This window comes from Cydia splendana, chromosome 13 (genome assembly GCF_910591565.1).
Source record: "Cydia splendana chromosome 13, ilCydSple1.2, whole genome shotgun sequence".
NCBI classification, from domain to species: Eukaryota; Metazoa; Arthropoda; class Insecta; order Lepidoptera; family Tortricidae; genus Cydia; species Cydia splendana.
The window spans coordinates 223,784-239,427 of record NC_085972.1 but is presented as its reverse complement, the minus strand read 5'-3'; the positions used below and the strand labels follow the sequence as shown (position 1 = coordinate 239,427).

General features: G+C 37.3%; 1 protein-coding gene across 1 annotated transcript in view; it reads right to left on the bottom strand.

The window, feature by feature from the left end:
• Positions 1 to 13,422, bottom strand: part of LOC134796476 (E3 ubiquitin-protein ligase Ubr3) — a 124,025-nt gene extending 110,603 nt beyond the window's left edge. The window contains exon 1 of the mRNA XM_063768668.1: positions 12,880 to 13,422. Coding sequence (XP_063624738.1) covers positions 12,880 to 13,096 — 217 coding nt within the window. The 5' untranslated portion in view covers positions 13,097 to 13,422. The remainder of the gene's footprint in view (positions 1 to 12,879) is intronic.
• Between the last annotated feature and the right edge of the window lie 2,222 nt (positions 13,423 to 15,644).

Below are 15,644 nucleotides of genomic sequence, written 5' to 3'. Positions count from 1 at the left end.
ATGCACTTTCTAACAAAAATAAAAGCATAAAGTAGAAAAGACTAAAAAACGTATTTTTGTTTTTTTTTATAATTACTAATTTTTTTTAAAAGCGTTGCTGGAATCTGAAAACAAAAAATATAGTCATAAAGCTACATTTATTACGTTTAAAAAAATATATGGTTTATTATACAAATCTGTTGATAAATGGGAGATAAAAAATAATATTAAGCGTGGGTCAGAGTGATCTCATATGAAGGTGAGAAGGTTACTTATAATTTGTTCTACAATCGTATATTTTTTTTTGTTTTTCGTAAATAACTCGTAAACGGTAGCCCACAGCAAAATAATATCTTTTACGTCAATAATCTGTTTCAGATTTCTTATAATATAAGTGCTACTTTTTTTCGCTAGGATCAATATAAAAAAATATATTAAAGGGAGAAAATAAATTCTAAGGTCCCCTTTTTTAGTAATTCGTAAATAACTCGTAATCGATGGCCAATAGCAAAAAATGTTTTATTACATGAATAATGTACATAAAATTTCCTACAAAAAAGGTCATATAATTTTTTTCGCTAGGATCAATATTAAAAACGATATCAAAGAGAGAAAATAAATTCTTAGGTCCCCTTTTTAAATATTGATCCTAGCGAAAAAGTTTGAATAACCTTTTTTGTAGGAAATTTTATGTAAATTATTCATGTAATAAAACATTTTTTGCTTTTGGCCATCGATTACGAGTTATCAACGAATTACTAAAAAAGGGGACCTTAGAATTTATTGTATCTCTTCAATATTTTTTTAAAATATTGATCCTAGCGAAAAAAAATGACACTTATTTTATAAGAAATCTGAAACAGATTTTTTACGTAACAGATAATTTTTTGCTCCGGGCTACCGTTTACGAGTTATTTACGAAAAACGAAAAAAAAACGATTGTAGAACAAATTATAAGTAACTTTTCCACCTTAATAATATTTTGTATTGAGATCACTCTGACTAACGCTGTATATAATTTTTTATCTCCCATTTATCAACAGTTTTGTATAATAAACTATATATTTTTTTAAACGTAAGCTTTACGACTGTATTTTTTGTTTTCAGATTCCTGGTACACTTTAAAAAAAATGGTGATTATAAAAAAATAAAAAATACGTTTTTTAGTCTTTTCTACTTTATTCTTTTTTTTTGTTAGAAAGTGCATTGTTTTTGTTCTTAAAATAGATTATTCATCCTCAATTTATCCGAAAATGATGTACTACATGCCCTAATAGGTATAGTTTTAGAGAAATGTTGCTCCAAATGAAGCGCCGCAGCGTCGATCTTTCCCCCCTCCCCCCCACTAAATGAGAGGTGGCTCTCGACGGCTCCCGGTCTGTATCTGCTCAAGACCAGCTAACAATCAACTGTGCCAAGTTTCAGCGCATAGTCTCAAAATGCAAGGTGTCGTGCACTAACAAACCAGCTATTCACAGACATCTTTTCAAGTCAACGATCGAAAAAAATTGTATTTAAACGCCTCTAAGACACTGACAAGAAGGTCGTGTAAAGTAAGTAGATAAGCAAAGCAGGTCCACCGCGGACCAGTGAAATGTTACTATTATTTATAGGGAGGGTACTTTCATGGTATTTTTCTTTCATCCCTAATTTATTGTACCAATTAACAACTTATCCAGTAGGTAGACGAACAAAGACTTGTATCATCCGGTAGACGAGAAAAGACCTTATTCCGTCGCGATAAAGTTTACAATGAGTCAGTAAACACTAAGTCGACCAATGTGTCGACTCGACAACGGTATTAGGGACCACATAACAGTTTATAAAAAAAATAGTTAAGGCATATTTTAATCCTAGTCGTACATTTGTTTTAACTGTTTTTACAATTAATACCATAATTATAATTAAACTAGTAGTTCGCCCCGAACTGAGAACTCGCAGTTAACCAAAAATTATTATAGACCGATTGACTTTGTTGCACCTACTTAGGAACTCGTATAGTGCGACATAAAATATAGTTGGTCAAGCAAATGTTGTCAGTAGAAAAAGGCGCCTACGGTTTTCAAATCTGCCGCCTTTTTCTACTGACAAGATCTGCTTGACCATCTATAGTAGAAAATAAATGAGGGCACCACTTTCTACGTAACTGTCACATTTTTGACGTAAAATGCATGTAAAACTGATGTAAAATGCTTACACATGGCAACAATTTAGTACGGACATTATTGAGTTCCATTTTATTTAATTTCTACTATTTTATTATGTCGCACTATAGGCGGCAATGGATTGGATGGATCAAAAATCGCCTGGATTTATTGTAAGGTCTGTGGAGCCCTTGACTGATAGATTTAAGCAAAGAGTAGTATGTATAATATATAGGACAAAGAGAGCCCTCTCGTGGAACTTTTTTGCATCCATTTTGAAATGCCATCTGTAATTCTTAACCAGAAATATCAACGTCAATATCAGGGGGGAGGGGCATAAATAGCGTCTAAGTATGTTGCGAACGTAAAAAACTTTGACTTTGAAGAAAGGCCTTCAGGATATTTACTAATACACTAAAACAGATTAGGTACTTTTAACTTGACTGTTGATGTAAATAAATTACCTATCATACACGGCTGGCTGGAATAACACACAATTGACCACGAAACACAATTACACGCAGCAGGTTGTGAATCTACCCGCAAAATATTTTTTTAAATTTTTTGGTTATAAAGTTCTCAGCAACTGTGATGGCGTATGAAAACTTTGTTTCTTTTGACATTGTAAAACTGAAAGTATTTTTATTTATCTGAATTATGTCGTAGTACAGACAATAAATGGGGTGTTATAATATTTTGAGTTTTATTTGACAAAGTTGTTTTTTTTTGTGACAGTCGCCTCCATGGCAACGATGGCCATAAATAATCTGTTCAACAGATATTTTTTTGTTTGATCCATGCCCTAGATACAAGACTTTTAAGACGTACTGACGAAATAAAGTGAAGCCATATTAAAAAAAAAGTTTAGCGTTAAGTAATATAGATGTCGCTATTTTTTCGAATAAAGTGCTTTATATACGACTGTCCCTCCCCTGGATTTAAGTCATCATAGAAATCATAGAGATTAAAATAAACTGTATCTGTGCTAAGCCGAAATATTTCCTGTCAAATGTCAATTACCTATATTATGTTTATATTATTTTATTTTTATCTTGCTAATTATTTAAAAATGGTAAATTTAAAATCGATATTACAAAAGTGCAAACCGAGCACTTTCATTTGATACTAAATTCGACCATGTTTTTTGCAAATAAAATGACCAGAATAGCAAGACCTCTCACAAACAGCTTTTTGGCCTTCTAAGCTCTTCTACCTCAATAATCCCTTGATCGAGTCTGCTCATAATTTAATGACTAAAATATAACGCCCTCAACTACACGTTTACCCAATTTCATTTAAATTAGAACAAATTTACTTAAGTTCTTGAGTATCAAACTATCTTCTGACAGTTCAGCATAAAAACATCGAAATGCCGGGACGTGCCGCTAGCCAGCCGCGTGATCCAAGTCGAATGTAAGAACTTCGCTTCGCTCGCTCGTTCGATAAATATACAGAATAATATAGATATACACACTATTACACACACAGGCACACGGCACACCTCAGTAAAAGATACAGATGTAATGTAATGAACTGTTATTTTGAAATCATTAAATGTTGGAATTACACAGACCAAATTAAGTATTAAAACAACACATGAGGTCGTAAGCAAATTCTCTTCTTTCATTTATTATATCTAAACGACCTAAAACATCCTCAAATGATGTCACCAAATCACATCCAAATCGATTATGTGACGCATAATAATCTGGCATGATCACACCTAAATGACCATGTGTAAAAAGACGCAAGTCATTTTAAAGATGACACTCTCAACTGACCATCAGTAGATCCTATGTATTTGTAATAAGGTTTAAGATTATAGTCAAATAAAAATGTGGACGGTTTGGTTTTGGCACAGTGTCATTGACCCCTGCGGTTGACCCACATGGCCTAAACGGCCGTGCGGACTGACACGGATAGGCGCAGCATCCGCGGCTGACCATTTGAGGAAAAGGCCGTTGGGTGGTGTAGCGAAGGCTTGAAGGTGTTAGGGCGCGTTTACACTGGTTACTGGCGTATTCGACAGTCCATGCTAGTCTCTTGAGTCCGTCTGCCAACTTTGCACCGACTTGAACATAATAATATAAGGTCTTGTCATTATAAACTTCATGTTGTCATAGAACTTTCACATTAATGATGACATCGCCACACTTGTTGGGGGTCATCCATTAATTACGTCACACGAATTTCTAGGTTTTTTGACCCCTCCCCCCCCCCCCCTTGTCACATTTGGTCACATTTGGCAAACCCCTCCCCCCTAGTGTGACGTCACATTTTTTCTACGAAATCGCCAAATCGAATTAAGTAAGTACCTAAGTATTATTAATATTTTATCAAAATATTTTTGACGATATAAATATTAGTAATTTTATAACCCAAAACTGCTTAGGAAAGAAAATTAAAAGAATAAAAACGATTATCGTTTTAAAAACTTGTTATTTAAATGTACAGCGAATAAAATAATTTTAAAAAAAAATCGGTTACTGATGAAGTTAAAGTGACGTCACAAAGTTTGTGTCTCCCCCCTCCCCCATGTCACAATATGTCACATTTTCTTGACCCCCTCCCTCCCCCTAAACGTGTGACGTAATTAATGGATGACCCCTTGTTGCAAAATAAATGACATGTTTGCATCTTTTTCCTTGTCACACATTATCACATTTGGCAACCCGCTATGCCCCTGGTGAACCGTCACACACCTTGTTAGCAATTTTGTTTAAAAAAAAACCGGCCAAGTGCGAGTCGGACTCTCGTTCCAAGGGTTACGTTACACAATTTTTAACAATGTATTTTTCGATGTGAAACGTGAGTGAAATGTCTTTAAAAAAACCGGCCAATCGCGAGTCGGACTCGCGCACGAAGGGTTCCGTTACGCAAAAAAAACGGTCACCCATCCAAGTACTGACCCCGCCCGACGTTGCTTAACTTCGGTCAAAAATCACGTTTGTTGTATGGGAGCCCCACTTAAATCTTTATTTTATTCTGTTCTTAGTATTTATTGTCATAGCGGCAACAGAAATACATCATCTGTGAAAATGTCTACTGTCTAGCTATCACGGTTCGTGAGATACAGCCTGGTGACAGACGGACGGACGAACGGACGGACGGACGGACGGACGGACGGACGGACAGACGGACGGACAGACGGACGGACAGACGGACGGACAGACGGACGGACGGACAGACGGACGGACGGACAGCGGAGTCTTAGTAATAGGGTCCCGTTTTACCCTTTGGGTACGGAACCCTAAAAACACGTAAGGGTCGGATCAAAAACTAAGAAATTAAGTCCGACTCACGCTTGACTGCACATTTCTAAAGGTTTCCTGTGATCTATAGGTAAAGACCTATTTTGTGTATTTTATTCAAAATTTTAAACCCAGCAGTATAAAGGGGGAATGGTCATTTTTTGCCCATTTTCTTAAATTACTTCTAAACTATTTATCTTAAAAATACATTTGAGATTCTCACAATGAGTTCTTTTATTTGATTTAATTTGTAAAACTTTGTTTTTTAATTGTCTCATTTACCCACCAAAAAAGCGCACTATGTTTAAAATTCATTTATTTACGTTACATGTCCGTCTTTGGGTCACAGACTTACACATGTGTACCAAATTTCAACTTAATTGGTTCAGTAGTTTCGGCTGTGACAGACGGACAGCCAGACGAGTGATCCAATAAGGGTTCCGTTTTTTCTTTTGAGGTAGGGAACCCTAAAAACCATATATTTTTTTGTTGTAATATTTTTGATAAAAGCTACATCAAGTGCCAGATTTTTTTTTCAAACATGGGTATTTCGGACACATACAGAAAGACAGGTGTTTGTATGGAAACATTAAGCGTAATCTTCACAAAATCAACAACACGAAAGCCGATTAGAAATAAGTAGTTTTCTCAATATGGGCTTGATTCTTGCAAATTGCGAGAATGGACAAGAGGCCCAGAGCGGATACTCGAGGGTGCTGTAGACCACTGGAGCGCTGGGTGGTCGACATCCGACGACACGGAGGTTGGGACTGGATGAATCGGGCACAAGATCGACAGGAGTGAAAGAAGAAGGAAGAGGCCTACATCCACCAAAGGGCCACCATGATGATGATAATGATGGGCTTGATTCAATTACATTCTCATGAATAGGTACAGTCAGCAGCAGAAGTTGCTAAGCGGGCCAGGTGTTCAGAATGATCTGTACGCCACTTTATTGTTGAGAGAATAAGAGTGTGTCAAAGTAATTTTGAACACCTCACCCGCTTAGCAACTTCTGCTAGTGATCCAAAGGACTCGAGCCTTTTAGCTCTTTTTTTAGGGCTTGCCTCATTTCTTGACGCCTAAAAGGCTAAAAGCCTATTTAGCTCTTTAGCCCCCGAGCATAGATAGAAGATAAGATAAGATCCTAGACTCTTGGGGCCAATAACCTTATTAAGGCTTGGGGCTATTTAAAGAGCTAAATAGGCTTTTTTTTAGGGGCTTAATAAGGTTATTAGTCCCAAGAGTCTAGGCTCTTCAATAGAACTAGGCTTGGGGGCTAAAGAGCTAAATAGGCTTTTAGCCTTTTAGGCGTCAAGAGATGAGGCGAGCCCTAAAAAATAGAGCTCCAAAGGCTCGAGTCTTTTGGATCACTAACTTCTGCAGCTAACTGTATTCAATACAAAATAGTAACCTTACTTTACAAGTTTACACCATCGAAAATATTAGGCACAATATTTAAACAAGACAACTTACATTCAGTAACAAACACGACGTTAGTTCCCAATTTTGCAATCAAATATCAAGTCTATTTCCAAGCCATGAAGGTTTATTTCTTTTTGCAACTGTAGATGTTTACTCAAACTCAAAACAAAATTATTCATGTGTTAAATATTCAATAATCATATGACACAAGATGTCATATGATCTACAGCTGAGGTCACTGCAGTAGATGGGTACAGCTGTAATCTGTTTTATGAACTGCAATTACAGGTGTTTTATACCTCACTAGCTTCTGCCTGCGACTTTGTCTTTGCGGGATGATAATGATGATTAATATAAATTATCTTGACATCCTGAGACCCCCGTATGAATTCCTCAATCTATTCTGAACTTTTATACAGTTACTAAGGGTTTCAAATGAAAAGAATAGAATAGAATAAGTCACAATCACAAAGCTACACAAAAACTGTTTTAAAAAAAGAGTGTGTTCAAACCTCAATTTCATCTAACAGAGTAAATAGTAGGTAAGAGTACTGGCCCAAAATATATCACCTTCAGGTTTATATGGCAAGCCTTTTTAGGTTTCCATAGTCAACTAGGAACCTAGGAATGTGATACATGCCAAGAATAGGGTTAGGGTTTGAAAAAGTTTGAATAACACTAAGTTATATGAATCATCATATTAAACATCAGGTGTTCCAGACATGGTGATAAAACCATTAGTTAATCATTGTTCAGGACCTAATCTAACTTTGTAACTAATGATTAATTTATATAACCACCAAACAATAATAAGGAAATATCTAAACTCTCTTATCAGTATTGTAAACATGTGTTGTTAACATTAGATAACACATTTGCATAGAAAGATTTCTAAATAGAGGGATCAGTCCTATACCAAGTACGATGTGGTGGCCAACTGAGTTAACAATATTTATCAAAATTGACACTAGTGTCAGTAATATCCGCTGACCGGTCTGGCCTAGTGGGTAGTGACCCTGCCTGTGAAGCCGATGGTCCTGGGTTCGAATCCCATTAAGGGCATTTATTTGTGTGATGACACAGATATTTGTTCCTGAGTCATGGTTGTTTTCTATGTATTTAATATATTATATATATCATTGTCTGAGTACCCACAACACAAGCCTTCTTGAGCTTACTGTGGGACTTAGTCAATCTGTGTTAGAATGTCCTATAATATTTATTTATAATATTACCATTACTATTACTTAGCCTTACAATGACCTGAATTACCAATAAAATTGTTTGTATTTAACAAAGTACTTTTGTAGGATGTCTTTTGAATATTTTATGCCAATTATATTAGACTAGACGGGCCCGCAGCTCCGCTCGCGTAAATGAAATAAAGAGTGTGTCAACCCTGCCAGGGTTCATAACGGTGATAGGGATTTCTTATTTGTACCCGTTATTTGGATAACTAAATACGCAAAATATCTGAAAAAAAATCATGTGATTTGATAAAAGGCAAAATTATACTTTTTCATCTACATAGTTATTTATTTAAAACTCGTTTCAACATAAAATTATTATTTATTTTTATAAGCCTAATTGCAAAAACGTTCATTAGATTAATTTCCGCCTTAAGACGAATATGGACGACCACCGCCCATAAATCGCCTTTTGGTACAAACGTACGTACTCCCCATTTCCCTTTCTGAATACTAACATTACTTACTACGGTTATGTGAATCCTGGCCTCCGAGAAAAGACAAAACAAAACACACCATTTTTCTCGGTCTTGCGATAGCTCTCGCCAGTCCCCATGGCCGAGGATAAGCAGATCTCGAGCAACTACGTCGTTCCAGCGGTAGGTACCTATGACGTCCAATTGGGCGTCTCCCATTTCGTTGTCCCAAGTACGCTCTCGTCACGGCACGATCCTCTCCCATTCTCTCTAAATGTCCGAGCCAATGTAAGCTTAGCCACTTTTGTCTCTCAGTATTCCGCCAGTATATCGGAACACATCCTTATTTCTATAGCAACAGAGTTATATTACGATATTTGGCCGACTGCTGACTGTACGTTTGCTTATTTTCACCAGGTCGTTTCGCTCAAAAATATCTGAACATGCACTTAAATTTTATCTACCTACATTATAACTTGCTATCAACTTTGTATTTTTGGCCCATCTCGGCTAGGGTTTGCAATCCGGATCCGAAATGTATGAAATTATCCGGATATGGATCCGGATCCGCGGATCTTCCCATACATTTCGGATCTGTCGTGCAAACCCTAATCTCGGCAGCCCGGTCCCCGGACGAATTTGTTTGCCGAAGCTGTGAAAGTAAATCTGAATAACATAACTCAAAAAGAAATTTAAAACAACAAAATACAAATTACTATTGATATTGATAAGTCATTATCAGTCATTATATGGCATGTCACTCGTACGGACATAAACTAAGGTAAAAGGTTGAGGTTGACAGCACTTTTTATTTTACTTCCAGTAAAAAGGGCCGAAATCACTGCATACCAACATAACAAACATAATTTTGGTTATTTGAAGTTCGAAACGAAATCAACCGAGAGTTTCCGAAAATAGCCGATAGTCGTAAAATGAAGAATGTTATGAAAATTTCTTTTCCTTATTGTAAATTAAATACGCATCGAAAGCGATAGTTTTTATGTTCTAGTTTTATTCTCATATGTAGATAATAGATTTAAACAGTTTTTTCTTAACATACGTGCGTTGTATTCGAGATACGTGTCAAAAACTTTTTTAGAAATTTGTAAGGCGCCATCTCTCTTCTTCGCCCGTTTTTTATCCCGTTCTGGTTTTTCAATTTTATATATATGATGATAGTATACATATTTCCTGGCCCCAATTTCACATCGGTGACAGGTGCGACGAATTGTAAAATCACTGTTGCTGACGTCACAGGCATCCATGGGCTACGATTACCACTTACCATCGGGCGGGCCGTACTCCTGTTTGCCACCATCATTGTATTATTTAAAAAAACTTTATTATATCGGATAAAAACAGATATTTCTCTTGCGAGGTTTCTGACAATTGTCAAAGATTTAGAAGAATTGTAGGTAATTCTTGACAGGTAATGAGTTATATGTCGGAATTTCGTGACAATTGTAGTGTTTCTTGTGACAATTGTCAGAAACCTCGCAGGAGAAATATCTGTTTTTATCCTATATAATAAAGTTTTTTTTAATAATACAATGATGGTGGCAAACAGGAATACGGCCCGCCCGATGGTAAGCGGTAACCGTAGCCCATGGATGCCTGTGACGTCAGCAACAGTGATTTTACAATTCGTCGCACCTGTCACGTTGGTGAAACAGGGGCCTGGTCATATCAGTCAAACTGTATTTGTTTACCTTTATACATTATATTATTAAAGGTTAACTATACAAATTAACGATTGTATTTGCAACAATTAATTAGTAAGGATATACATGGACTCAGCGAAAACCAAAGAATTTTCCATAAAACGAGACAATGAATACATGTCAATTAACAGTTTTTTTTTCTTTTTTTTTTTTTGTATTTTTATGGCTTTTACTCCTCGCTAAATTTAGCAAGGTGGATTCTGCCAATGTCGAGGTGTAGACTTTTGACTTATGAGACGAGAATGTTCGGTTTAATTTTGATTTTTGTGGAAGGATAGACTGGGAACCTAAAACAAACAAATTATTATGGACATCACAGACAAATACATGACATGACACAATTAACATAGTACCAACATTAGTGAAAAAGAGCGGAAAGCGGATGACAGATTGTTAAGGCAAGCAACATAGCGGATGAAATGGAGGAAAAAACGTAGAGATTAAATTATAGATAGATAGAAAATAATAGTAAGACGAGCAGTAAGAATTAAAGTTTTATATTATGTTCCTGTACATACTTAATGAGGATAGAAGTTAGGGGCGGGTCCATTAGAGTGAGAAGTGAGTAAAAATTAATGGGTCGCGGAATATTTGAAGGTAACACATCATACAAAGAGTAATTGAATCTCGGACAAGAGAAGAAAATGTGATCTACGGTGCCTTCGTCTAACCCACATTCGCACAGTGACGTATCCCGGACCCGTATCTTGGCAAGGAATACAGGCGTACAAACTGGCCCTAAGCGTAAACGGCAAATTGTAGACGTGACCCATTTAGGGTATGCTCGGAATCTGAAAAACCATGGTTTACGTGGAATATTGGGCTGAATGTGGCCATAATGTTTTCCTACCTCCAATCTGGAAGAATTCCAGAGATTTTGCCACGTGTTAAACATATCAGTCTGTGCATGGTTTAAAAGGTCAGAACTGTATATCCTGTCGTGGCCTGGTGATCCCATCTCAATGGCTCTCTTTGCCCATAAGTCTGCAGACTCATTTCCAGGAATGCCACAATGGCCCGGGATCCACCCAAGTACTATTTTTAACCCCTTTGATTCACATTTTCTTAGTAAGGTTTTGATCTGAAGTATTAAGGGGAATTTTGCTTTCATTTTAAACTGATTGCCCATAATAGCTTGCAGACAACTCCTGCTATCTGTAAATATGAACATTTTTGTTATATTGTGAGAATCCGCGTATGCTACAGCTTCCAAGATGGCAACAGCCTCGCCTGTAAAAATGGATGATTGAGGAGGGCACTTAAACATCAAGACAATGCTATATTTTGGAACCACCACTGCTGCTCCAACACAATTTGCGGAATTATTTTTTGATGCGTCAGTAAACACCGGTAAGTAGTCTTCCCACTTTTCTAAAAGTTTTTTAAATTTGCTGTTAGCTCCCGGGTCATTTTTAAAAATTCCAAGGTCTAAAATAACACTAGGGGTGTAAATTAAAGTTTCAAATTTTGTTTCAAATAAGGGGTTTGTTCCTGATTTATATAATATGGGGTTTATACGATTTAATTTAGAATAAGTAATAATAATTTTTGGAAACTCCTTATGCATCCAATATGGGTTTTCAGTGACCAATGAAGCAAGAGCCCGCAAGCGTGTAATCAGCAAGTGATTGGTGTTGGAGATAGCTCTTGTGAGGAACCTGTCAGCAAAATATTGTCTACGCAGCGCCAGAGGAGGCTCCACACATTCTACTTGCATGGCATTTTTTGGGGAAGATCTCATGGCACCAAGTATGATTCTTAAGCATTTAGCCTGTATTAAATCCAACTTTTTTAAGGATTCCTTATTACATGGTTCTAATATAAAGGATCCATAGTCCATGTGGCTGCGGATAATAGCATTATAAAGTAGCTTTTGACAATATGGATGAGAACCCCACCAAACTCCTGATAGAGCCCGCAAAATGTTGATTCCTTTTTCACACTTGTCCTGTATGTATTTCAGATGAGGTATTCCACTCATTTTCCGATCCAAGATGATACCCAGGAATTTGGTTGATTCGTTATTGGGAATGCTTTCTTCACCATAATGAACAAGTGATAGTCGTAAAATGAAGAATGTTATGAAAATTTCTTTTCCTCATTGTAAATTAAATACGCATCGAAAGCGATAGTTTTTATGTTCTAGTTTTATTCTCATATGTAGATAATAGATTTAAACAGTTTTTTCTTAACATACGTGCGTTGTATTCGAGATACGTGTCAAAAACTTTTTTAGAAATTTGTAAGGCGCCATCTCTCTTCTTCGCCCGTTTTTTATCCCGTTCTGGTTTTTCAATTTTATATATATGATGATATAGTATACATATTTCCTGGTCATATCAGTCAAACTGTATTTGTTTACCTTTATACATTATATTATTAAAGGTTAACTATACAAATTAACGATTGTATTTGCAACAATTAATTAGTAAGGATATACATGGACTCAGCGAAAACCAAAGAATTTTCCATAAAACGAGACAATGAATACATGTCAATTAACAGTTAACCTATCCAACTGTCAAACTAATTCCAATTGAAAGCAGTGTTTAAATGACCTAAAACGGCCCAGTCATCACGTGTACAGCTTCGCGGGTCACAAATATAGCAGGTATTGCACAAATCTACGCTATAAAGCAGTTATAACCTAGAAAGAATGATATAGTTATGGAGTACAGTTAGATAGACGAACTCACCGACAGCCGCGAACTCGTCGGGCGTGCGGCCGCCCGCCAGTAGCCAGCGGCACCAGTCGATCGTCTCCCACTCGTCGATGGCCTTGCTGGGGTTCAGCAGCACGTCCAGCAGCGGCCCGAGGTGCTGAGGGGACCCGCTCGCGCAATCCGCGCTGATGTACGCGGCTGCACCTCTCTTCCCCTTCTTCATCAACACTTGTGCCGTCGAAATCGACATTATAACACTTTAAATTCACTCTCACACAATGTACACATAAACCACCGTATAATTTCGGTCACTCACGGAAGAAACACCATTTCAAGTTTTACATAAGGCAATGAACTGTGGTCCGTAACGCTCCCGCGGTCAAACATCGTGTGGGCACGTCGGGAGAACAATATCCGTCGAAATTCGCGAACGCGATTATCCAATGATTAATTAAATATATTAGATCCCGATAAAAATAGCTTTTATTTCGCAGAGAAATAAGCATTACAGAAACAACTCGATCCTTCGTGTTTTTTTTTAATTGTTGAAGGATGGCAATAATGGTCATTGTGTGACTGTAGTTAAAAAAAAATGACACTGAACTAAGGTGTCCCATTCATTATCCATCAATGAGTGGTAGATCGATAGAGACGAATAATTTAACGGACTTTAAACGGAGGCATTGCTTTTTATTCTATTATGGTTATTCTCCAACTTCTTAATAAACGAGATATCCAGCCTGAGTCGTTGGTCTCGTTATAGGGCGCTTTATTCTTTCATCGGTACGGTTGGTCGGTATGGTCATCTATTGGATCTGGCATGAAATGTGGGTGGAAGTGATCGAACAGGATAGTCTTTTATGTATCTTTCAGTAGGAGTAGCAGCGAAAGAGCTATTATTGTTTGTCCTTGTCACAGTCTCACATTTTATTTGTTCTCCATCATAGTGTCGCATTGCGTATGTTTTGTCCCTCACGGAGGCACGCGTATACCACTTCTATAGGATCCTACCTTCTATGACTGATATTTATAAAAAATACGCTGCTTATTCAAAGTAGATTAACGTTTTGGAACGTATTCTTACTTTATCTGTGGTCGTGACCCGGGGGGAGGGCGAACCACGCGAACGCGGAACACGCAACGCGTTGCCCGTTGCCAGTGTTGCCAACTTGGCATAAATAATGCCAGATCTGGCATATTTTCACTCGCTTTGGCATCAAAATTTTCCATTTAGCATCTGGCATATTTCTTAGCATAATTTAGTCCAGCGGTCGGCAACCCGCAGCCCGCGGCCTCTCACTTGCGGCCCGCGTGCTTTCCTGGCTACTTTGTATGTAATATTGACAAATGACAATGTCTGATAAGGTCACAAATATTAACAAAGTGCGGCCCGCGTCCACTTCGTTAGCTGCTATGTATTGTGGCCCTTGGCTGCTAAAAGGTTGCTGACCGCTGATTCAGTCTAAGGCAAGTTTGTACCAACTTGGCAGCAACAATATTCGCCATCGCCTTATGAGGTTCATGTTTTCATATGAATTTTTACTTTTGTGGGCGGATGGACGTCGACGGACTATATATTTTATAATTTTTTTTAAATGGCATATAAATTCAGTTAAATTGACGTCTGATTTTTTCGTGGATTGACATATTTGAGTTCCGTTTTGCAGATTTGATCAGACAATTTAATCAGGTTGGGTGAAAATTGTCCCATCTGGCCTGGCAATTTCGAGCAACTCTTTTATTTCAAATAAGGCGTAATTATGCAGTCATAAATAGTGGCTGCATATTTGAGCCGTTTGGGGTTGAGACTATGGGGCCTTGGGGGGAAAGCGCCCACAGGGTTTTCAACGAATGTAGCCGCAGATTAGTCGAGTTGACGCGTGACCAGAGGGCTGGGTCATATCTAGCGGCGGCATAGTCAGCGGATCAGCATTGCCATACGACGTGGCAATGCTGCCAGCCTTCTGGGCACGCTGCCAATAGACGGCGATTTGGGGCAAATTTTCTATTTATAGTTTTATTTTTAAGCTTAGTTTTAATTTTAGTTTTTAACTTTAGTTTTTAATTTTAGTATTTAATTTTAGTTTTTAATTTTAGTTTGTTGTTTTGACTGTATTTTAAATAAATAAACCTTAGGTGTAATTAGATTGACAGAGATAGGTAGTTGCTGGAAATTTTCGATTTTCGATGAACGCGGTCGCCTGAAACGGAGAAGCTTTGCTCGCATTTTGAGCTCACTTGGTCAATAATAAGGCTGGCCACAGACGCACGGAATTTTCCGTACGGAACGACAGGTGCAAACGAGACATGTATAGTTATGTGTAGAGCGACGTCCCATTCACACCTGATCGTCCGAAAACCGAATGAAAATTCCGTGCGTCTGCGGCCAGCCTATATTGCCAAACAACAGCAGACTCGTAATCGTCGTAACTATAGTCTGTGAAGCCAGTTCCGTAAAAAAAGTAGCCAAAGTAGGTGCGAAAGATTATCATCGGATAGAAAATTTGAATTTCGCGCCTTTTACTACTGACAAAGTACGGTGTTTTTTACTGAATATTTTTAGACACCATATTATTTTAAGTGTCTATTTTCAAGTGACATTTTAGCATTTTTTTTAGCAAATTTAAAAAAATATATATTTCAAAAAATTTTGTATAATTTTGGCATAATCTAGACTTGATCTAGACATTAGTCTAGCATTTTTTCAAAATCCGAGTTGGCAACACTGCCCGTTGCCATGTGCCTTCATTCGTATTCCAATTATTCCATTCCATGCGCATGTGCCATGTGCTTTTATT